Raw genomic sequence first — 25,018 nt, forward strand, 5'->3', positions numbered from 1 at the left:
GTTGACTTGTTTGGTCATGGTGAGAAGAGGGTCCAAGATGAAGCCGAGGTTGCGGGCGTGGTCTGAGGGGGTCGGTGCGGTGCCAAGGGCCGTGGGTCACCAGGAGTCGTCCCATGCGGTCGGGGTGTTGCCGAGGATGAGGACTTCCGTTTTGTCTGAGTTCAGTTTTAGACGGCTGAGCCTCATCCAATCTGCGACGTCCTTCATGCCGTCTTGTAGGTTGGTCTTAGCGCTGGCGGGGTCCTTGGTGAGGGAAAGTATAAGTTGAGTGTCGTCGGCGTAGGAGGTGATGATAACGTTGTGCTTGCGTACGATGTCGGCGAGGGGGCTCATGTAGACATTGAAGAGTGTCGGGCTGAGCGAGGAGCCTTGAGGGACGCCGCAGATGATCTCGGTGGGGTCTGAGCGAAAAGGTGGGAGGTAGACTGTTTGCTGGCGGAGAAGATGGGGTCAAGCGTGTGTCCGGCGATGTGGGTGGGGGTGTTCACCAGTTGCTTGAGGCCAAGGTTGTCGAGGTTGTCGAGCAGGGCGGTGGTATTGGGGCCGTTGTTGTGTTCCAGATGGAAGTTGAGGTCGCCTAGGAGGATGTAGTCCGGCGAGGCGAGGGCGTGCGGGGAGACGAAGTCGGTGATGGAGTCGCTGAAAGGGGCCTGCGGTCCGTGGGGACGGTAGATGAGGGATCCTCTGAGGGTGGTCCTGGGGTCGGTGCGAATCTGGAAATGCAGGTGTTCTGCGGCGAGGGGGGTGTCTTCGGTGGAGGTGGTGACGCTGATGGAGTCTTTGAAGACGATGGCGATTCCTCCTCCTACTTGGTTGGTGCGGTCTTTCCTGGAAATCTTGTAGCCTTCGGGGATGGCTATGGCGATGTCTGGGGCCAAAGAGGCGTTCATCCAGGTCTCCGTGATGAAGGCGACGTCCGGTGCTGTGGAGTCCAGGAGGTCCCAGAGTTCAACGGTGTGCTTGTGGACGGATAGAGCGTTGACCAGGATGCATTTGAGGTGGTTGATGGCGCGTGGGCTGGTGGTCATGGTAGTTGCGTGGTGGAAGATACGTTTGCAGGAGTGGCAGGCGAAAGGTCCATGGGTACGTTTTGGGTTAGCTTGGAAGCAGGTGTTGGAGCGTCCTGGGTTGAGGGCGTGGAGGGTGGTGGGGTCGTAGCGGAGCAGAGGGGTTTGGGAGTGCTGAGGACCAGGGGTCGTGGCGCTGGGCGCTGGCCAGGCGCGGACGGGCGCAGACGGGCGGCGCGGTCGCGCAGCGGCTGCCATAAGTGGGAGGAGGGGGGGAGGGGTCAGCTGGGGGCGAATGGGAGATGGGGGGCAGGGGCGTGCAGGAGGTGGCGGCGGGAAAGCGGAGGGAGGGGGGACAGGTAGAGGGGAGAAGAGCTGGGGGATGGGGGTTAAGGGTAGAGGGGGGGGTTTAGGAAGTTTAGGAGTTTAGGGAGAGAGATAGGAGTAAGGTTGGGAAGATAGGGGAGGGGGGGTTGTAGAGGTGGGTGAGGGTGAGAGGTAGAGTGAAAGGATAGGAAGATAGGGGTGGTAACAGAGGGGGTGGCGAGTGGGGGGGAAGATAGAGAGATAGGTAGATAGGAGGAGGTGGTGAGTGAGGGAGACAGAGAGAGAGATAGAGAGATAGGAAGATAGAGATGGGGGTAGATAGGGGTGATAGAGAGGGGGAGAGACGAGTCAGGAGCGGGAAGAACCAGGGAGTAGGTAGCAGTTAGCTCTGTTGGGAAACAGAGCTAACAGAGGAAGAGGAGCGGGGAGCAGGAGGGAAAGAAGAGAACAGGAGGAACAGAAGACAGAAGACAGAAGACCACAGAAGAAGAGGAGCCGAATACACAGAAGACAGAAGACCACAGATGAAGAGGAGCCGAATACACAGAAGACAGAAGGCCACAGAAGAAGCTACAGAAGAAGAGGAGCGCAGAGGAGAGAAAAGTACAGATGAAGGTGAAGAAGAGGAGCGCAGAAGACAGAAGAATACAGATGAAGGTGAAGAAGAGGAGCACAGAAGACAGAAGAATACAGATGAAGGTGAAGAAGAAGAGGGGCGGCGAGCAGCAGAGGAAGGAGCCAAGAAGAGGGACAGAGAAGAGGAGGCACACGCGGGTCGCGGTGCAGAGGAGAGGGAGAGAAGCACACAGATGAAGAGAGAAGACGGGGAGCAGGAGGGAAAGAAGAGTGCAGAAGAAGACTACAGAAGGAGAGCGCAGAGGAAGAACAGAGAAGAAGAAAAGAAGCCAATGCTGGCCCCTCCACATTGTTCTAAGTTTTACTCTTGAGTATTATCAATGTAAACATGCTGGGATGGACCTGTCCATCCACTAAAGAAACAGATTTATTATTGTATCCTGTGCATCTTGTAGAACCTGTGATAATATGCCAATAAAAACATGAGAAAAGATCTGCTAAAAATGTTTCTGGTCTTTAGATCAAGAAGACTCAAGCAGAGCTAACCAATTTGCATCGGTCCATTCTTGCTTATCCTTGCCGTAAAGCTTTTAATGTTGGCGCGGGTGCATCCAATTTGCTCATAATCATCCTGTTTAATTGTCTGGATTATGGGTACGTTAGCTTTGGGACACTCACCTAAGTACCAGTTAGGGGATTATTATTTTTTTTCCCCTTTCTCTTCTTCATTTCTTTGGTACAAGACTGTGTGGGGCTTTAAACAAATCCTTGTGCAGATCACATAGCTCAACCTACATGGCTGAGCGGGTTTTAAGTGGGGCAATTACACTATTAAATGTTGTGTAGATTTGTGTGAGAACATGAGGGTTAAGACACAGCTAAGAGCATTTCACTGTCTGTCCATTGTTTGAAAGGGTTAAGGTCAGGTCAGATTGATAGACTGCGTTTGAACTAGGCAGATGGAAATGATCCTTCATTGTTAACCTTAGCGCATTATGGTTGCTTTCTATTCTTGTCACTACTTCGAAGTCTAATATCTAAAATAATACAGTCTATACGGCTCTGGCTTTTCCCTCTTTTGAATCTGTGAGCAAGGTGGGAATCTGATCTATATCTACCGTTGCATGATTGCAGACTCTAGGTCATAGTTAAGGAAAGTAGCTGCAATGCAGTAGAAGCACAGTTTTTATGGGCGAGCGCAAAGCGCTCTGTCCATGATGTTATCTCTCTTTGGGCTTCAAACCACGCCCACATCACGTCAGTCACTTTCATTGGTTCCTGGGCTTGCTCTTTCAAATCTGCATGCTTTCATTTATTAAAGGCATGCATACGTCATGCCTTTTCCGGTGTTTAGCCCACCTACACAGCACCGGTAAAGTACTGAAACCATTCGAGGCTCGATGTTTTCAGCCCAGGTTTTTGGACTACTTTATCTGTTTATTTTCCCAGCAGCGCGATCGCGCTGGAGTTTACATAGCGTGATCACGCTCCATTTTCACGTTTTCAATTTCAGCGCGATCGCGCTCCATTTTACATAGCGCGATCAAGCTTTTTTTTTCCTTTTCATTTGTGTCAAGAAAATTCCGGTTAGGAGTTTACAATGCAAATAGCTCTAACTCTATATTAAAATTGCCTGCTAACACAATAGATGCTGGGAGAGCAGCTTTAGGGTAGGTGATTCAGTATTCCTATTCTTGGAACGATTATGGATATTGTATATTTCCATACTAAAACCATTTTGCTGGCTGATGCTCACTCCTAGAATAACCTTGCTATTAATCACTAGCTTCCTCATAGAAACGCCTGGTTTGCTTTTGATGCCGCACAATAGGCCACCATACGGATGCCCTACTTTAGAAGGTACTGCCTCTATGCTGTAATTTGATTACCCTTGCCTAAATGACTGCTCCACAGCCCATGTCTCTTGAAAGATTAATACATCAAAGTGGGTAATAAAAGCTAACCCATTCAGAGTCTGCTAGTTTCTTGCTTAAGCCTGCTATATATTCGATGACAATATTGTGATTGATGAGTCATTATTCCCTAGTAAAACAGTAGTGCCTGTAGTAGTGTTATCAGGGGATGGAATAGCAGAGTGTGGTAGCTAAATAGCTGCGGGAATGCAGTCGGTGGGAGTGCCATGGTTTTCCGAAGGCTGTTGCGAAAAGCCAAGGATCTCTGAGGATTCATTAAGTCAGTGGGTGAAGACAGGATAAAAGTTGCTTTAGATATAGATTGCATCGGGTCACTGATAAGCAAAAGTGGGTAAACCGAGAGTTGGAGGGGTGACAATAGAGCCCTCTCGGTCCGAAGTGGTTGCTCAATTTGCCCCTGGCTAATTGCCTTCTTAGGGCCTAGTGCATATGCACTCCCCAAACACTTATTTCTGATGTACACTCGTTTTGCAATGACATAGAAGGGCTGTGGCAACTGTTTTTAAAGTGTCCACGATATCAATATATTTATGTGTGCACAATTTCATAGTATGTTTTCAATATGATTACTGATTCAATATGTTCATTGCATGCGCTGTTTAAACGTCTGATCTTCTTTTCAAACAGCCACACCATTACCTCAAAGTGATGACAACATTTCTTAGGAGGACAAGGTACAGAGTATTGATTGTACACTTTATGGAGTGGGAAACACTTCTGGTTTACTTGCGCTAAACAGCGCTTAGCTTTTTTTTGTTATTGAAGCAAAACTAATGCATGTCTTCCATTTTGTTGAAATACAAAGTAAAATATACTGGATTAAATGTTTAGTTATCATAATAATATTCTCATTTCCAGTTTCGTTAGGTTCGCATCATGACTCACATCACACATTGACTTTTGTAGATAGGTTAAAAGTCATTGCTATTATTATACCTGCCAAGAATTTTGCTGACACAACCGTGGCTGACCCGTAACTGTCTGGAAATTTCACATGGTCTTATGCCTTGATGGGAAAGTTCCACAATCTTTTGCCGGACACCATCGGGGAGTGGGCGGCCATTCACAAAACTTCCTCCAAGTTGATTCACTCCTCTGGGTCCTGGAAAGAAAGCTACCAGAAAAGAGACCTTTATCACAACTAGAGACAAAAATAAAATGTGCTGTTGTTGGAAATGTTATTTCATGACCTATCAATATGTGGTGAAAGTGGGTGTGCAACAAAAAATGCAATGCAGATTGTAAATCTTACAATAGTATTGGCTTTTTTGTGCACTGTCAAGGTACCAGACTGCATTGTTTTCCACAGGTCACAGCAGATCTCTCAAGAGACTGTAACTCACAACAGTGTGAACCACTGTATTCTTATTTTGTTTGTACGTTGTATGCTGGTTGACTATTAGATAAATAATATTAAATTGTATTTTATTGTATAGTAGCATCTATAGAGAGCAGCATACCCCTAACGAGGTGGCAAAGCGCTTTAGTTTGCTTCAGTTTCATGGGCGATGTTCCAGACTGCGTAGTTGAAAGGGAGCTAGATGCATTATGTTTTATGGAAGATGTGTTGGGTAAGGTGTGTAAAGTTGACATACATGCTTTAACCATGAAGTGAGATAAATGGCATTTTTAGGAGTGATCACTATCCTCTAATCAAGGCCATCATGGAAAGTTTCAGTTTGAATCAATGGATCCACCATGGTGTATGCCATATGGAGTGTATCCTGAAACAACTGATGCCTAACCCCAGTATTTGCTGTAAAAAAAACACGCAATGCAGCCATTGGAGTCCACCCAGCAGTAACAAACACACAGTTGCAAGCATGCACTGTTAGGCAAACTGGATATGTGATATGTGGGGACCACCCAGAGTGAAAGATGCCCAACCCCAGGCTGCACTGTGAAGCAACCTGGGATATGCATCCTTTGGATCCCCCGGAATCATCAGAGGACGATCTTTCAGAAACATGTTCAGCAACCCGGGTATACGAGACAAATGCAAGGATACAGGGGTATAACATGCAAAGTAATAGTGCAGTCACATTAGATAATCTAATGTATATAATGAATGGATGTGAGACAGATTGTAAGAGACAGACACCACGCTAAAACATGATTGTCTGAATAATAGCTTTGGAGAATTTGCTTGCTGGCTTTGAAGACTTGCAAAACAATTTGCCACAGGCACACGGATGGCTACCAACACAATACGTGATGTGCCAGACAGATCTATTATTTCCAGCCAATTTAGAGAATGTACCACTTGAATAAATACCACCCATGTATTTGACCCCTTACATTCTGAGTCTGGGGATACCAAGTACATAGAACAACAGGTGAAATACACAGCTTAATAAACAAGCTTACATACATTTCAAGGGTATCGGAAAGCATGTCCTGCCTTGAGAAAACCATAGGGACAACAGGCCAGTTTTGGTTGAGTTGCTACAATGCTATAATACATGCTTAGAAATCAAGAAGGACAAAGAAAGAAAATAACATTTATCCAAGTAGTTTAAGAAAATAATTGACAATTTAAGAGACTAGCTGGATACTAAATATTCCCTCATTAAGTAAATGTGTTACACCATGCGGTAATATCTGGCATTATCTGTTTCTGGGGTCCATATAGCACCGATACAAGCAGAAGCCTTCCATAAGCAAAGCAACGAGTGCTCACTTTCCATTGTAGCACGTATTGCCAGCCAATGTTTGCAAGAAACTGAGTTGGGCTCAGGGAGGGAAAGCACTGTCCTCAAAATCCCACAATGTGATCAAGTCAGGATGGAAGGCTTATAAACCAGACCACCTGATTTCAATTTCAGAGAATTAAACCCCAACATTTTTCTTTCTAGGGATTTGCACTTCCCTTTGCTCTGCTTTAATATGTATCTATTGGCTATTAAGATGATGATATGCAACAAATACATTCAGTAGTCCTATCTAATATTAATTTCATGAAAATGAGAAAACCTTATGCAGGTCTATTTTTGTCAAGTTTTATTACTACTATTATTAATAGAAATATAGGTTATATTATAATGGGTTTTTATGACACATTCCGCTTTCACTTATTGTGAGGTCACTTCCTATTATGCCATTGGTAGCAAAAGCCATGTAACATCAATTCCTTATGGAACATCACTTCCTGGGGTGTTCCTTTCACTCCAAATGGCAAGTGATAACATTGTAATTTGGATCCTTACTATAAAAGGCTGGAAAGTCCTGGTTTAAAGAATCTCCGAAGCTGTTCCACAAAAATATGTGCCACTCCAAGCACCCATCCAAGTACCCTTAGGCCATACAGTGCAAGGCCTTTGAACGTGAGCTTTAGAAAGTGTTCTTTTGGTGCAGGGCTTGACATTGTGCTGTGTGAAATGTGGACGTGTGTGCTTGTGATTGTTCCCATAAGTTGCTGTGAACAACTGAAGGCATTAAGCAACTGTTTTGGTGCCATGAAGGGCCGGCTCGGCTTGAAGCCTGGTTGCAGACCTGACCAAGTGGTAGCTGTGATTTTCCCAACACCAAATGCTATTGGGCACCCAGGATGCAGCAGATCACAGCTTCTTCTGCACTCTGCACGCAATTGTGAACAATGTGCACAAGAAACTGGAGCCTTTCCCATTCCTCCTTTTGGCAGATACTCAAAATTATGTTTTCTTCGTTTATTGCCATGTGTACTCGAGAAAGGTACATGAAGGATGAGAATTTGCCTCCCTGCACTTTAGCAATACGTACAGACTAGTAACTATCTTCAAATTCTAGGCAAGACAGAAGTTGTATGGTGATCCTTTGTCCTTGGGCAGGAGGGGTATTGGAGGGGTGGGGGAGTGGAGTCAATCCGTAAATCTTCCTTCCACACTCAGACAATCTGAAAGTGAGAGCTGGTAGGAAAAGCAATATTTTCCTGGTCATAAGGCAAGGCCAGCAATTGGAATGACACTGGGGCAGTGGTTCCTTTCTTGCCAATCTGCACGGAGGGGAGCTATGGGACCAGAATAAACTATGCCCCACAGCCCTTAGGCAATATCAAGAATAAAAGTCATACAAAGGTGGGATGGCATATTTGTTGGCCCCCTGGTCCTGGCCATAGTTGGTGGTAGACGGCATTTTTAATTTACCTCTTTTTCCTGCCAATACAATAGACCAGTGGTGGTCATGGCCCTCTCAGCAGGGTCAACCTGAAACTTTTTGCCTTCATCCAAGATATTTACGGAAACTGTTTTTGTTGGTTTTAGGACTGTATGCACTTTACCAATGCTAACCAGTTCAAAAGTGCTTGTGCTCTCTCCTCTAAAGAGGGTATGTTTTACTTACATATAATTGGCTTATTTCGTTTACTTTAAAACATGTCTCTGACCTGCCACTGCAGCCTGTGTGTGCAGTTTTAAACTGCCTTTATCGACCTGGCAAAATAAATCTTTTGCCAGGCCTAAACCTTTCTTTTTAATACATGTAAGTCACTGTTGAAATAGCCCAAAGGGCAGGGTGCATTGTATTTAAAAGGTTGGACATGCACTTTTAAGCTTTACATGTCCTGGTAGTGAAAAACTTTTCTACTATTACAATACCTACCTCTCCAGTAGGATAACATTGGGTTAGATTTAATAAGTGATAACTTTTGTTTGGGAGCAGGTAGGAATGTCATGTTTGGTGTTTGAGGGACTGTAATTTAAAATCCTCTTTAATGGTAAACTTGTATCTTAAGTCACAATTCGGAAAACGCTACTTTTAGGAAGGTGACTTTGTTGTCCTAACCATTTGGTGCCTGCAGCCTATATTCAGGGTCACATGAGTCTGTTTAGTTGGCCTTTTTGTATTCCTCCCAGACAGCCACACAATAGAGGGTCTGGGTGTTGGCAGAATGGGCCATTCTGACTTGATGATTGGGTTGAGCTGTCACCCTTGCACTTCAAAGACTCTCCCTTAGCTCACACACAAACAACTTCACATTAGCCTATTGAGCTTGCAGACAGGCTCCACAAAGGCAGGAAGGAAAGAGATTCCAGACACTTCTGTAGGAGAGAAATTCCATACGGTTCTTGAACTTTAACTTGGGCATCAGGTATAAAAAGGGGACCCACAGACTCACTCTTCAAGTACATTCCGCACTATAGCATCAACAGTCCACGGTGACCACCAACATGAAGCCCCAGCAACGATTTATGTACTGATACATAAACTGTCTAACAGCACAGGTGGTTTGTGAACTGCGCAGGAACTGGCTGTATAGGAAGACACTTTGACAGAATGGTTGGTTTATGAACCGTTAGAAACATCACTCAAACTGACTGCACATAAAACACTTTAGCAGCACGCTTGCTTTTTTAACTATTAAGAAAATTCATAAAGCTTTTAGAAAACTTGTAAAAAAACGTAGCCTACAAATGTCTACATGCTATGTGCTATTGCCAGAGGAACTGTAGGTTAGGCCAGCCAAACCAAATTTCTACACTCCAAGCATTTATTCAGACAGCTAAAAGGCTTTCTCATACATTAATGCACTTTTGATTTTTTTTTTATTGTTCTCCTTTGTTTCAATTTTCGTATAATAAAAATAAATTATTCTCCACTCACTCACTGATATACCAGAATATTTGCGGATCTACAAACCTAAATGTGTGAACCCCACAGAAAAATAGTGGATTTTATCATTTTTCGGAGTGGCATTGCCCCTCTGGATCCCCCATCCACACTTAAATGTACTCCAGGTCATCCAAAAGCATAACAGTTGGCACACAGCCTACTTTGTGTAAGGCTGGGCCATGTGGTTAACACCCACTGCACTTGGCCATCAACTAGTCAATTCTAGGTTGGACATATTAGAGGCTGGATAAACTGGAGGTTGGTGTGTGGGTGTTGCACATTCTGGAAGTTTAGTGAGCTGGAACGAAGGGCAGGTGTAATGGACAACCTCTCTGTGCACTGCTGAATGCAGCACACTGTGGGGAATGGACGTACAAGAGTTTGGGCACACTGGAGAGGCGGTCCAAGACCTGTGGCAACGCCTTTGCCATGTATTGCAAAAGGTTTTGCGAAGTGGCAGCTGGTTTTGTAGAAGGTGACTGTAGTATAAAATTAAAACAAATAATTGAAAAAATCTTTGTCAAGGCTGAGCTATCACTTCTGCTTATATCACATTCAAATATGCTATAAACAACAACATAGAAATTTTCTTTAAAAAAAAAACACAGTTAAAGTGAAGTTATAATTACGAAACAAAAGAGAAAAACACCCTGAAATTGGTCAGCTGTGACTAGTTACATGCCATAAAAACTGTAACTCACACCCTAAATGAACTCCCCACGACTTCACAATATATATATGAATGAATATATAACATGAATTAACCACACATTATTCAGTAACAACTCATCTCCAAACAAAAGATTCTGTATAAAAACTGATGCCAATGAAAAAAGTTATTTGACCGTTTTCCATGGCGCAACTGTACTTACAAGTATTAATACTCTTTACAATACAAAAATAAAACCACATACTCAACAACAATTTGGGACAGTAGACCTTAATAGAGTAGAACAGGAAGTTTAACATCATGACTGGTGTAATCTGTAATTGCATTTGTCACATCATTAGTGCCGTCAGAAGCTGTCCAATTCGAAGGACAGTTATGGTTTTCATGAAAGGACTGTTATAGTGTGTGTACCTAAAAGTGGTCCTTTCCGGGAAGGGGGTGGGGGGAGGTGATTCGATTTCAATAAAACTTAATTTCAACTGTATTTGTATGGCAGTATATACATTTTGATATCATGTCAGTAAAAATAAACATGACCACAATAAAAGAAGCTATCTGAAGTAAGTGTACACATAAGCACCCATCGCTACACTTACAATGGGCAGGAGATTGAATTTAGCTAGCTATGAAGCTTCTAGGTAGACATTTTGTTGCAAGAAGAGCTAGAGAAGTAGAGAAGGTGAAAATGTGAGCTGGTGACCTTTAAGAGGTATCGAGATGCAAGAGGAAGAGATAGGCTTCAAATTACTCAAAACAGGTATGATGTATCTTGTTTGTTATAAACCCACATTTCAGTTAGCTCAGGCTTTTACCTTCTGAGGTAGGTGAAGCGCAAGCTGTTAAGTAGGGTAATGGTATCACAAGTTAATTATAGTGTGAGAAATGTCAAGACTGCTGGAGTGATACTAATGAGAGCCAGTTAGGGGAGTTCATGAATACTTTTAGGGTAAAGCTGGGAATTAAATTAGCAGCTTCAAACAGGTGTTGATACCATTTAGTGGGGTTCAGATGCTCAAATTTATGAAAAACTGTCTTTGTACCAGGCCCTTTATGTAGGGATGAGATTTGGGAGCTGGATTTAATTACAAGTTTCTTGTGGTTTCTGAAACAGAGCCATTGATACAATGAGCTATCTTAAGAGGACTCTCTCCAAATATTGTAACTTTTAAAGAAGCTTAGATCAGCAGAGCAGATGGGAGCATGCCTTAATTCGAGGAAAGGTTCCTTTGGCACTGTAAGTCATTGAAAGAGCTTTCTATTTCTCGTAGCAAGGTTTGTGAAGGCGGCAACAAGCTTGGGGTCAGCACTAAAAGGGGAGGTGGTGAGCTTGCTAGGGTTCTGGCTGACTAATCTCTAGAATGCCAAGAGGTAACAGGTGTGACAGGGCTGCTGTTCCCCTCTGTCCTATCTCTGAGGTCACAATCAATATTATTCGCCACTACTGCCTGCTGGCAATGTAAATACAACGCACATAAAGGATTATTATCTCTAATTCGTATTTGCATTCCAGAGAAAGATTTGTTTACTCACAATTTTGATTATTACTTACAACAACCAAAAGTGATGTTATCACTTTCACAATTGCTTAGAAGCCAGAAACCAATGTACTTACATTGCTGACAATGACTATTACCCAAACGTCAAGGGGATGGTCTACAGGAGCACGGCCCCAGGTAGGTCCTCGGTTCATTCCAGGAAGTGGATTTTACCACACTCTTGGTTTTGTGGCCTGTGTACTCCTAGGAAGCCCGTACCTTGTGATGGGATGGGCGACTTGCTGACTAGACTGACTATGGCGTGCAGCCTATATAAGTAAGTGACCGACCAGTACTTACTTTTACATATTAGCAAGGGAGAAGTATTACTAGTGGTCCTGAAGAAGCGTCACTGGATCAGTAGTGACCATTTAGACACAAAACATGTTGACCTAGCATCATAGGATCTGGGGCACGACCTATTATCCTTCACTAGAGTGCAGCTGAGCATTACCTCTACTAGCACTCCCCTTTTCATTTTTAACCTTGGCCTTAACCTATTTCTGATTTATTACACATGATGGTGATGGTTCTGAGCCAATTTTACCCTTTTCTTTTTTCTCTCTCCTACATACACCTATAGTCTGTGTTCATCATAGATCTGACCAATTTTGGTAGAAGATCTTCGGTTAAGTACCACCACCTTTATAAGGGGTGGCCCGTCAGACATTGCAGCGCCGGTCTGACGAGGAGCTTGCCCAGTGATGAAGCTTGACATCCTATTGGGTGTGTGAGGGCTCTCCTAAGCTTCTGACTATCCTCAGCCCTGTGTGTGTTCTTTCTACCTTTTCATTTCTGGAACAGTGTACTTTAAAAAATTTCACTAGTTATTTTCATGAAGGCAGATTTCTTTTGGTCTATCACAACTACAAAGAAAGAGACACATGTATTCACTTACATTACTGCCTAACATGCAGAGAGAGATTTTAGATTCTGCACTGTCACCTAGAACTCAGAGAAAGCATTATTTTTTCCTCTTCCTGCTACAGGTGAAAAACAGATTTATTCTCTCTCGAGGGAGGCATGGTCGAAGGAGAAAGACAGCGGTTGCATCTTGCTAGAGATTCCAGCCTGAACCCACAATCAGTCATTTGCCTGCTTTCAACTTGCACCTCACTGCCTCTGGGGTTGTGCCCTGGTTCCACGGAGAACAGGTTTGGCACTCTGGTGGCAACATTGGCGGGAGCAGTGGCTGCCAGAGCTGACATGAGAGGTCGGTCAGAGCGGCCGGGGTCCATACGGCGCAGTGTATCCTGCTGAAAGGGAAGAACTGTTTGCAACTTAAAAGCTGGACCGGGGAGCATTGTGGACTTGGATGATGGACCACCACCCAACGAGATGCCAATGAGGCGGAGGGTTTGGCGGTGCCTCTCTCCTGCTCGCACGGGAGCCATTGGGGCCAGGAGCCCATTGTGGAGGGGGTTGACCAACTTCTGGAAACCTACTGAGGCTGAGGAGGTGCTGGGGCGTCCCACGGCAGTGGCAAGGCCTGGGAGAACTTTTCCATGGAAGAACAGCCTTGAAGACCCCAGGAGACAGCGCATCCTCCCCCAGCTGAAACTGCTGGAGCAATACGCCTGTCGAGTCTGGTGAGAGCCAACATGGTGCAGCTTGGTGAGGGTCCTGTTGAAAGAACAACTCCTGGGGTGAAGGAAGGAGTTGTGAATGGCTGGAGAGGCGCCCTCTAAAGTTTCTGGTGGTGAACTTTTACCACCCATCCTGACCTGAAGAGGTCCCCTAGCAGGGCTCAAGGGGCGCACTGTCACTCTTGTGCTGGTCAAATGGAGGGATCGCTGTAAGAGCTTTAAGCCAAAGGGACTCTGGGCTGCTCATGCCACTTCCTTGTAGGGGTCAGGCGGGCCTGGTCAGCCTGAGGACACTGCAATGGGGAAAGACTGTTGTAATGGCCCTTTAGTGCCGGGCTGGACACTCGGGGATTTGTTAGTTTCAAGGCCTGCACCTTTAAGCACACACATACATTTTATTAATTGTCATTTATATAGAAGAGCCTGTTTTAATTGCATTGCTTTATATTTTAATCAGCTGCCTCCTTCTAGGAATACAGAGTACATACTGCACATTTTTATCAGCCTTTAGCACAACACGCATTCTGTGCCTTCTCCAAGGCTGTTACGTTCGGTACATGATATGCCAGCTTGGATGGTCGTCTCAGGAGACAGTACCTATCCTCTAGACGTATCATGACATTAGGCCTACTTTCACAAACTGCATAGGGTTTATTATATAAACAACACAGAGGCTAAGCAGGGCAGAGGGCATTCCAGTCATGCCCGTCCTGGGATGTACATAATACTTCAGCCAGATTTACCGATCCTGATGGTACCCCCTTCAGCTCCCTGAGAGAATTGCCATCCAGACAACAGGCAGACACCTGCTGTCCAATTCAGGAATGGGGTTCTTCCCTTAGAGCGGGACCAGCAGATGGGTTACTACCACTATGCTGCCATAGCTAGAGGTTAGGCAGGAATCACTATACTTTCTATGACCATACAAAATGGTGGGGTTGTTTTATTATCCTTACGGTGATTGTTATGATGATCACTGTATTATGCTTCATCTGCCTTATTATCGCAGCCCATGATTTTTGTACTAGGATGCAATCACTTCTATAAAGATATTGAAATTCAGTTTGTATCTCATTTGGCATGTGTGGGTCACTGAGTAATAGAGGGAACGGGGTATGATCTGTTTCCATGACTTCCCTGAGGAGTCAGAGTGTCATGTTTAGGTTCCCACAAATCATTACCACACTTATTGGGGTGGGTGAGGTACTGCGGACAAGCCAGGAGTTAGGCCAACAGCTTCCAGATGGTGTGGAGTTGATTCAGTCTCCCACACTCAGTGGTGGTGCGGCCATAAACATGCAGTCTTATTATCATAATAAGAGCCAGAAGACAAGATGGCTCGCAAACAAAGTAAGCTAGATAGGTTTGCCAATCCACTTTTGCAGAGCGGAAAATCAGAGGAGATCCAGGCAGGGGGTGCTACCTCAGCAGAGACGCCCACAATGGGAACCATTGCTAGCAATGCATTACTAATACATGCCATTCAAGAATCCAGACTCACCCTCCAACAAGATCTGCACATGATGGGCAGAGTGGCAGAGGTGAAAGGTCGCATATCAGCGCTTGAAGACACGTTAACAGTCAGAACCCCTTTCAGAGGGCCATGGGGCACAGAGGGGTTACTGGGCCCAACCAGGATGGTTGAGGCCTTTTACTTCTGATGTCAAGGGGCCCGACTTACTATGGATCCTGATCAACTGGGCTAAGTACCCTTTCTGCAATCTACTCTCAGTGGCAGATGTGAACGAGCAGTCAAGGATTGTTCGGGAGGGGACAGGTTAAAATGTAGCATCAGGTAACTGAACATGACTTACAACTCAAAGTGCCAATAATATGAATAATAAATCAATGTCCAGATACATACCTTCTTTTATAGGAAAAAGTAGCATTTTATTTCTAATTCTACACATGCAAAGGAATAACAACATTTATGAGCAATAACACAATCCCCTTGAGTTTACGGTACTAGTCGTAATACCTGTCTCACCCTCCTTCTTATTACGTGGTTGGGGTTATGCCTCTATTCACTAGTGGATGTATCCACGGAATGGTACTAGTAGGCCATACGCTAGAGTTCCCCTTTAAATCTTCAGGATTTAGGCAAAAGTGTCTACTGTGCCGCAGCACAGTTAACAGCTAGTCCCCAAGGGCCTAACAGGCTCAGTTCAAGTCTTACCAACTCCTGCTGCACAGAAGCGTTCAGCATCTGCGAGTTCTAATCCTGCTCGAGAAGTCGGGCTCCGTGTGGCCCATGTGGCAGCACCATACGGCTCAAGCTCTCTCTCCTGAGCGGTGCTGATGGAGTCTTCCAGGTATCGGATCAGCTCCCAGCTCACAAAAGTGCTGTAAGTCGACTTTCCACAGCAGGGGTTGGTGGGATTCTTTCTTTGCCTCCTTAGTGGAGCCCAGCAAGGGTGCAACATCATCTGCGGTGTCCTTGTTGAATAGTCACTGGAAGTTCTCTCCCCTCCACCACAGCATTTACAAATCTCAGCACGCTCACAATAGATATTTCCCCGGTGGCTTATACTGGCATATGGGTGTCACCACAGCAGAGCGGTATGGTCTGGAAAATTCCACAGTGTTATCTCACAGATCAGTCCAAGAAGGCCCTCTCCTGCATTATAGGTGTTGGTGAAAACAGCAATTGCCACCTTGCCGACTCACTCCAGGTAGGAGAGCAGTGCTAGACCATTCGCAGCTGGGGGAACCCTTGGATGTCCTTGTGCAATCACCAGGCTTGAAGCAGAAGGGGTCCCCGTAGGCAGTGACATGCTGCAGGGGCTCCCAGCAGCCTCTGATATCACCATTCACCTGCTGCCGCTGCTGAGCAACTCACCGCCCTTGGGGCAGCAACAGTCCAGTAATGAGGGGGCTTCAAAAGGGGCACGAAGCAGGCCTCAGGTAGCCAGGACCTATTCGCAAAACAGAGAAAGTCAACCAGCGTGCCCAGAGGGCCCAAAATGCTCTCTAGGATTCTGCCTGCACATCCCCTGAAGCCCGGGCCTCCCCTCCCACGAGACTCACTGGTACTACCAGCCGGCTCACAAGAGCCCTCCGATTGGGCCCAGCAATTCCACAACAGCCTGCTCCATCCTTAGGGGACCATCGCTGCCATGCATGCACAGGGGAGCCCCCATGTCTCAGGTCGGCTCGTAGTCAGTGCTCTCATCAGCTGCACCTTGACTGCCTCTCTTCGTGCTGCACCTTACCTGCCTAGATCTTCTGTGGAATCTGCTCTGTGCTTCCTGCCAGGGCCCCCGATGGAGACAGATCTGCGCTGCAGCACGGCTGCCGCCTCCATTTTGTTACTGTGAGGTTGCAGCAACCAGAGTCTCCAGCGCCACCAGTGAGGGCCCCTGGCACCTGCAGGGGGCAACAATCCCAGCAGGGAGGTCCAGAAACCACTACTATGCCCCTGGATTTCCCATTTGCCTCTCCTATGGGTAGCTGAGCAAGAGATAGTAGGGCGGCTGGTGGAAAGCTCTCCTAGGATGCAGCCATCTTCCATGGCCACTAGCCAAGCCCTCAACTCTAAGGCAACTCTGAGTGTACTGTTCAGTATTACTCTTAAAAATCCATGAGCATTCTATCCTATCACGGTTCTCTTTCTAGCTTAGAGGCATATTTATTCAGTCTCACTGAAGGCTACAATGCAGAGGCAGTTTTGGAAGACGTTTGTCTCTGAACTTCAGAATGTAGCTCCTAGAAATGATTTGTTTTGCAGTGTGCACTATCGTGAACTCCTGAATACGAATATGTGGCTAGTTCCAGCTTTGTGAGAAGATGTTTGTCCCTGCTGCAACTCTTCCACTAATGGCAATCCCTGCAGGTCTGTCCCTGCTGCCCACAAAGTGTACAATCTTCACACTGTGTCAACCCCAGAGAAATGATGCTATGTTTGTATCACATATAAATATACAAATATGCAAGTGAAACCAACTCCATAGGGAAAGGGTACATACAATGTCATGATGAAGCACATGGTTCTAGAAGTCAAGGACTGTCGTAACAACAAAGTTTTTACCTATTTACAGAATGATGGCTTTATCTAACACTTACTGTCATTAAATATCTTAATGAAAATTAGACAGTTTCTGCATAATTTTAAGAGGTATTTATTGAAACGCAGTACACTATTAAGTGCTCAGATACACATCCCAACAATGCCCTGAAAGGTAAGAGGATTCTAAATTGAAAACTCTAAATGACAGAAACATTTCGTTGCACCAAGCTTCGATGGCTCAATGCCCTTCAAACAGCCAGGAATTTGGATAGTACTTCTACTCTCAAGTACATACAGCATTTGGTCCAGGGTGAAAATGTCAAATGTATCCTAATGTTTTCAAAAGATATACATGTTTACATACATTATTAAATATTTTCCCTTCTTTTTACTGCAGATAACCAAAGACTGTAGTCCCTATTTTCGATAAGCATTTCCCAGTTGGATACAGTTTTTTCAACTAACTACTCCGAAAGAAACATGCATTATAAAAAAATACATAGTGAGGTGTAATATTGTTCCATAATGCCATCTCATAGTTCTTGTGATGTTTACAAACAACTCAGCTTCCATCCCTGTGGTTTATGTCAATAGAATCCCCCTTGATGGCAATGTTAGATCAAATTGCAGAGAGAGAGATAGTGAACCAGAGAGAGAGTGGGTAATGTGTATTTTGTACATTTTGCAACCCTCATACAGTGGTTTAGCAGACATTCAGACAGAGAAGTAACAAGTATGCCTGGTGAAATATATTCTCCATGTTCTTACCTTTGCTTTTTCTCAAAGGCTCGGTCTCCTTCTGCAAACGTGTTTCTTGATTTATCTTTAGATTTAGTGGCAAAACAGATGTAATAACTGGAACATAAGTGGCTTTAAAGAAAATAACAGTAACATATTTTTGATTAATTGGCACAAAAATCTTATATAAATATATAATAATAATATTTTACTCAAAGACCAATGTAGTTTTCAGATAACTAGTTTCTATCTCTGCTTCTCATTCCAGGTACACTGTTTTCTGTACTGAGAAAATCTGTAAAACAAGGAAAATGTGTAGACACTATATTGATGATTCTAGGTCTAGCCATAGGTAAATGTTTGAGCAGCAGTTTATAGGAAACATGTGTCCTTCTCCAAATATTTGCTGATTTACTGGTGTTGGCTAACCACTTAGACTGGCAGAATAGGATTGGAGTAATATATAAATAAACTCCAGAGGCCTTGAATCTCCAACTGAAATATAGGCACATGGCAATAATTTATTTTTAAATTCCCTAACTTCAAAGGGTGGAAGAGCAGCAGTCAGCATGAAGGTATATCTTTGAGAGAGCACTGCGGATGATGCTGGAGAAGAGAGCTCAACAAGGATTTAATAGGCAAATATCCTTCTGCAGTGAGTATAGTAACACTGAAGTGGTTAGAATTACAAAGAAGATATTTCATCTCAGACCAATGCATCTAAAGGAAGGGTGAATATTGGAGAGGGAATGTCAGTCACATAAGTGGTATGCTTAACTGAGTCACCATACTATGGATAAAATAAAGGGGGGACATTTCATGACTGTTTAGTAAATTTCATAAAAGTGAATAGCTCAATCCCAGCCCTACATATTCTCTGTAGCTTTGGTGTGCCTGGAAATAGTCCATTCTCTATTAGGTTGCAGCCTCCAAAACATGACTAGGGTTCAGATAGACATACGTCTTCCACTCCTGTGTTTTGAGTCTTCTGCTATCAAGTCATATCAATTAGTTAATGTGACAGCTTAGACATTAGAAGTGTATTCTGTCTAAACACGCACATCATTTTACACAATATTACACGATAACCCACATCAGATAGGTACCAACCGGAACATTTACTTAATAATCCCGAAATACTGACTCTAGGGCCCCCCTCCCCTCCCTCAATCCTATTTAACCCTCCCTCCCCCAGCTTTATTTTTCTTTCACCCTACCCTCTTCACCCCTACCTCCCTCTCCCATGGTTACTCTTCCCCCTACCCCCCACCCTCTTTCCTTATTTAGCCCCCACTTTCCTACCCATTATCCTACCACCTACTACCCAGAATATCCATCATATCGTACACACTCATATATTCATTGTGAAATTATTTGTTGTAAAGGGGAACGTTGAAAATATGCTCATGCATACTTTGTACCGTCCTATATTCTTCCTTAATAAAAACTTAAGAAAAAAAAAGAAGTGTATTCTGCAGGTCATCAACTACAACTCCAGCGAAATGAAGCAAGAAGAACATACACTTCCTACAGATTAGTGTTTCTGAGAATTAGAGACTCAGCCTTTCATGCATCCAGAGCAGAAACATCTTGTGACTCGCAAGAAGTAGGCAATTTTCTTCAGCTACTGCCCACCTGTTTACTGGTGGAAGACAAATCTGATTTTTTACTCACTAGTTAGCAGCAGAGGTACACTTCATTAAAGTTTTTTGGCAGCTCCAAAATTAACACATAGTTTTTCACGTTAATATTAACAGGTAGGAAATGCCTTTTGTAGCCATAGTTTACACTGCAATCAATTTGGCTGCATCTGTCCTTATGAACATCAACCAGAATCACCAAATAGAATCCAGACATTTGTCAAACTCAGAACTGCAGAAACATTCAGGGGGTCATTCTAACCCTGGCGGTCGGCGACCGCCAGGGCTAAAATGACGGAAGCACCGCCAACAGGCTGGCGGTGCTTCCTTGGCCATTCTGACCGCAGCGGTAAAGCTGCGGTCAGAAAAGGGCAACCGGCGGTTTACCGCCGGTTTACCCCTGGCCCAGGGAATCCTCCATAGCTGCGCTGCTTGCAGCGCCGCCATGGGGATTCTGACCCCCTTACCGCCATCCTGTTCCTGGCGGTGAGATGGCAGTAACTGGGGTCGTGGGGCACCTGGGGGCCCCACTAAGATTTTCAGTGTCTGCTAAGCAGACACTGAAAATCGCGACGGGTGCCACTGCACCCGTCGCACCCCTTCGACTCCGCCGGCTCCATTCGGAGCCGGCATCCTCGTAGAAGGGGGTTTCCCGCTGGGCCGGCGGGCGGCCTTCTGGCGGTCGCCCGCCGGCCCAGCGGGAAAGCCAGAATGGCCGCCGCGGTCTTTTGACCGCGGTGCGGTCATTCGGCGGTTCCCGCTTGACGCCCGCCAATGTAGGAATGACCCCCTCAGTCACATACTTGTTGTTGGCTGAATCAGTTCACAAAGAACTGCTCTATAACTACAGAATGAGAATTAATAATTCCTTAAATGCCCATCCATGAAAAAAGACAACTTGGTTGTTTGCACGTTCATTTTTGACAGCCTGGAGGTAATAAAAGTAAAGTTACCAGGAAACGAAGGATTGAAAGTCTTTGAAAACTGGGTGCTGACCTTATCAAACACTATGCAGATTAGTCTGAACTGTATGATGATGTATTTTGAGATAGAGGTGAACTGTATAAAGTATTACCTTGTGTATTTTGCTGCCAAAATCTAGAGGTTCTCTCAACAGAGCTGGGTCTGGTTAATGGAAACAAACACAAATTCAAATAGATGATGCAAGGTACCACTTCTATCGCAGACTTTCCCAGGTTCCAAATGTATTTGGAAACCTGATATAGGCCTAGAGTACTAATGCCAGTGCAAATTTCCCATAGTTGTTTCCATGGTTCTATAAACAATGAAACAGAATTCCCCCAACTGCTGAGCGCTCACCCCCACATCCGCATCTAGTAACCACTTGGTCACATATGACAAGCTTACCTGAAACTTTTCTCTCAGGTTCGGTCTTCTTTTGTAGACAGTTTTCATTCTCCTGTTTTATTCTCAGCGAAAATAAAGATGTAATAACCGGACAGCCTGAAATTGAAAGTACTATGCATGAGAGTACACCATAGTAAATAAGGCAGGGTCAAGAAACCAACACTTAAAGAAAGCTGTACAGCTATCAGCGCAAAGCTGTGAAACACTAACTGCGTAGAGGAATAGAGAGGAGTGAAATGCACTCTAGCCCTGAGGTTAAAAAAACACTCTTTCCAAACATACAGGGCTACCCAGTATACTGACCTCTTCAAAAGGGAAACATTTGAAAGAAGGAGGTATCAAATGTGTCAACCGCAACAGTAATGATTAAAGGAATAAAATACAATACCTTCACAATATGCGTTCCAAGCTCTTCATTTGGGGATGCATTCAAACAAAATGGCCTGCCATAAGGTGGGAAAGACAGGTGTGACACATATCAAAGAAGAACCCCAACACCCATTCTTTAAACTTGATAAACAGAAGATATGCACCAAAATATGCAGAAATTGCGAAGGGTACTTTCTGAGTAGAGTAGGCCTGAAAATGTTCCACATATTTTCTGAAGTAATACAGTAAAGCAGGTTGGAGCAGGTGGTTGGAAATGTCTGGCTGAACTAGGTGGTAATCAGGATTTTCCTGCTCACCATTGTTGGCGCACCCGGTTCTTAATAAGTAAACTTACAAGGGGACGCGCATAGGTCAAGGAACCTTTCGATTCACATGGAGTATCCTAGCTATGATGTGACCAATGTTTCTCAATGATCAATACACAATATCACTTGACTAGTCATCAATCAGCAGTTAATAACCATCACACCATGACCTTTCAGTCATGAACTCAGTATACATTTAATAATTTTATTCCCTATTAGTTACAATACTAATTCATAAGATTAGTTCAAGCTTTATTCAAATTCAACAATTCCGCATTCATTCATTAGAAGGAGCAAAAAAACATAACCTAATCAGACCTTGCATCAGAGTACATTCTAAAGCATTAGCATAGATCAACAATTGAATCAAAGGCAATAAGTCAACATGAGACATTAAGGGGGTCATTCTGACCCCGGCCGGCGGCGGTAGCCGCCGGCCTGGCTGGGCCCGCCAGAATACCGCTGCGCGGTCAATAGACCGCCGCAGGTATTCTGGGTTTCCCGCTGGGCTGGCGGGCGACCGCCAGAAGGCTGCCCGCCAGCCCAGCGGGAAACACCCTTCCATGAGGATGCCGGCTCCGAATGGAGCCGGTGGAGTGGAAGGGGTGCGACGGGTGCAGTTGCACCCGTCGCGATTTTCAGTGTCTGCATGGCAGACACTGAAAATCTTTGTGGGGCCCTGTTACGGGGGCCCCTGCAGTGCCCATGCCATTGGCATGGGCACTGCAGGGACCCCCAGGGGCCCCACGAAACCCCATACCGCCATTCTCTTCCTGGCAGCCAAAACCACCAGGAACAGGATGGCGGTCGGAATCCCCATGGCGGCGCAGCAAGCTGCGCCGCCATGGAGGATTCCCCAGGGCAGCGGAAAACCGGCGGCACACCGCCGGTTTTCCGTTTCTGACCGCGGCTGTACCGCCGCGGTCAGAATGCCCAAGGGAGCACCGCCAGCCTGTTGGCGGTGCTCCCGCGGTCGTTGGCCCTGGCGGATTTTACCGCCAGGGTCAGAATGACCCCCTAAGTTCAGCAAATCAGTCCGTCAACCATTTGTCTCTGTCACCTATTTATCGTCATAGATGGGAAACCCTTATCTAATTCAAAATAGCATCAGCATGTGGAACTTCATGCAAAACAATTTAGAACAAGAATTTAGAAAACATCTTAGCTAAGAAAAAACTATTTAGACAACGCAGTTGGTACCTAGAAAGAAAAGGCACAAAAAGATAATTCAGTCATATTGTCATATCTACCTATCCTCGGTATGGATCAGCAACACAGTCAGTCTTCGTCTTCAGGTCATCAGTCGATCAGCATCACATCAGGCTCACAAAGAGTATGAGCCCAATGACAGAATCTTGAATCACCTCTTTGATCTCACAGTCTCTCCCCTAACATCATCATCATCTGCTGTCTTTTCCTCTGTCACCTTGAACCCCTTTCTCCCTTTGTCAAATCGATTAGCAGCTTGTCACACATGGTTTTTAATGTCAAATCAGGTTATTAATGTCTCTACCCGTTTATTTTCAACAGTCTCTTTTCTCAAGATATTTTCAGATTGTTTCAACAATTCAGCTTCTTGATCACCTTCAGGTTACATCAAAATATTGACTTGGAATTTCCCTTTCGAAACAAAAAGACATAAACTTGTGTTGTCATTCGTTTGTAGTTGCGTATGCCCATTCAGGACCTGCGCATCTTCGACTTTCTATTCTCTTCCTCCTCAACTTTCGATCCCCACTCTCCTTCACTCAATTCTTCTTTTCTCATAGTATCTACTTCTTCCTCTATTGTTTCATTTATGACCACTTTCTTCCTTTTCTCTTCTTGCGATTCAGGCCAATTACCTCCTTTTCTCAATCCTTCTGTCAATACTCTCTTCAGAATTGGACTCGTCTCTTTTTCTTTCTCTATGGTGTTTTCTCTTGATGGACCTGCAGCAGGCTCAGGAGGAGTCAGACCACTTTGACTCTGATCTAGCTCAACTCCCTCCCCTTCTTGGTCTGGCACTTGCCCTGTTTGTTTCTCAGGACCGTCTGCTTCCGGGAGAACCCCTGCTGTGCTAGGCTCTCCTGCTGTATCCATCGAGATTGATTCTCCAGCACCCTCCTGAAGTTCTTCACCTTCATCTCTTACAGGGGTGATAGATCCATCTTCCACAAGCTTTTGTTCAATTTCAGGCTCTCTTTGCTCCTTTTCAGGTTCAGGTGCTGCAACCTGCTTCGCAGCTGTTGGTGCTCTCAACAATGCTTCTTTATGATCCAGTGGACATGCCACTTTCTTTATGTGAGTCGCGTCAATCCAGTCGCGTCAATTCCTGCACACTTCACAGCTGTCGTAGTGGTCAAAATCACCTGGTGAGGCCCTCTTCAACATGGCTCCCAATATGTCTTGCGAACATGTTTTCGAACAACGGCCCAGTCGCCATCTTTCAGGTTGTGCCCTGGATCGTGAATTGATGGCAGTGTGGTGGCCTCCACCTGCTGAGAAAAAGAGCAAACCACATCAGCCAGACCCTTGCAGTAGTCCAACACCATATCATCTGTAATATTCACAAGTGCATTCACTGGAACTGCTGGCAATCTCATTGCTCTACCCATAAGGATCTTGTGGGGCGACAATCCTGTCATACTGTCAGGTGTATTTCTCATTGACATCAACACCAAAGGCAATGCATCTGGCCATTTCAGATTCGTAGCTGCACACATCTTGGCAGTTCTTGATTTCAAAGTACCATTCATCTGTTCCACTAGTCCTGATGCTTCAGGGCAGTAACTACAATGCAACTTCTGCTCAGTGTTTAGTGCTGCACACAAATGTTTAATCACCTCATTATTGAAGTGCATTCCCCTATCTGATTGTAAAGAGATCGGAAAAACTAAACTCTAACGGTATCAACTCTCTAAGCAACAGTTTCGCTATGAGACTATTATTCCTTCTTGTGGGGTACGCTTCAATCCAGTGACTAAAAATGCACACAATCACCAACATGTATTTCAAACCACCACATGCAGGCATCTCCATGAAATCCAATTGCATTCTGCTGAATGGTCCTCCTGCTCTTCCAATGTGGCTTAAATTCACCACAGTCCCTTTCTCCGTATTTAATTGCTGACAAATAAAGCAGGGATGGCATACTGCTTCAGCTGCCTGCCTAAACTTGGGGCTAAACCAATCAATCTTGAACAAACGAACCATGGCAGCCCTCCCAATGTGTGCCTGACCATGATAGTATCTCACCATTTGTGACAGCAAACTATTTGGTAGAACCATTTGACCCTCTTCTGATACCCATAGCTCATCCTGTCTCTGGACACACTTCATTTTTAACCATGACCACTTTTCTTCTTTGT

The 25,018-nt window shown here is 44.9% G+C and overlaps 1 protein-coding gene across 2 annotated transcripts in view; it reads right to left on the reverse strand.

Moving 5' to 3' along the window:
• Nucleotides 1–25,018, reverse strand: part of LOC138259622 (uncharacterized) — an 83,253-nt gene that overhangs the window by 25,925 nt on the left and 32,310 nt on the right. For both annotated transcript variants that reach the window (XM_069207473.1, XM_069207472.1), the window contains 3 exons: nucleotides 20,974–21,069; nucleotides 17,996–18,097; nucleotides 4,781–4,958 (listed from right to left, as the gene is read on the reverse strand). In XM_069207473.1, coding sequence (XP_069063574.1) covers nucleotides 4,781–4,958; nucleotides 17,996–18,097; nucleotides 20,974–21,069 — 376 coding nt within the window. The remainder of the gene's footprint in view (nucleotides 1–4,780; nucleotides 4,959–17,995; nucleotides 18,098–20,973; nucleotides 21,070–25,018) is intronic.

The sequence above is a fragment of the Pleurodeles waltl genome, chromosome 9, assembly GCF_031143425.1.
Source record: "Pleurodeles waltl isolate 20211129_DDA chromosome 9, aPleWal1.hap1.20221129, whole genome shotgun sequence".
Classification (NCBI taxonomy): Eukaryota; Metazoa; Chordata; class Amphibia; order Caudata; family Salamandridae; genus Pleurodeles; species Pleurodeles waltl.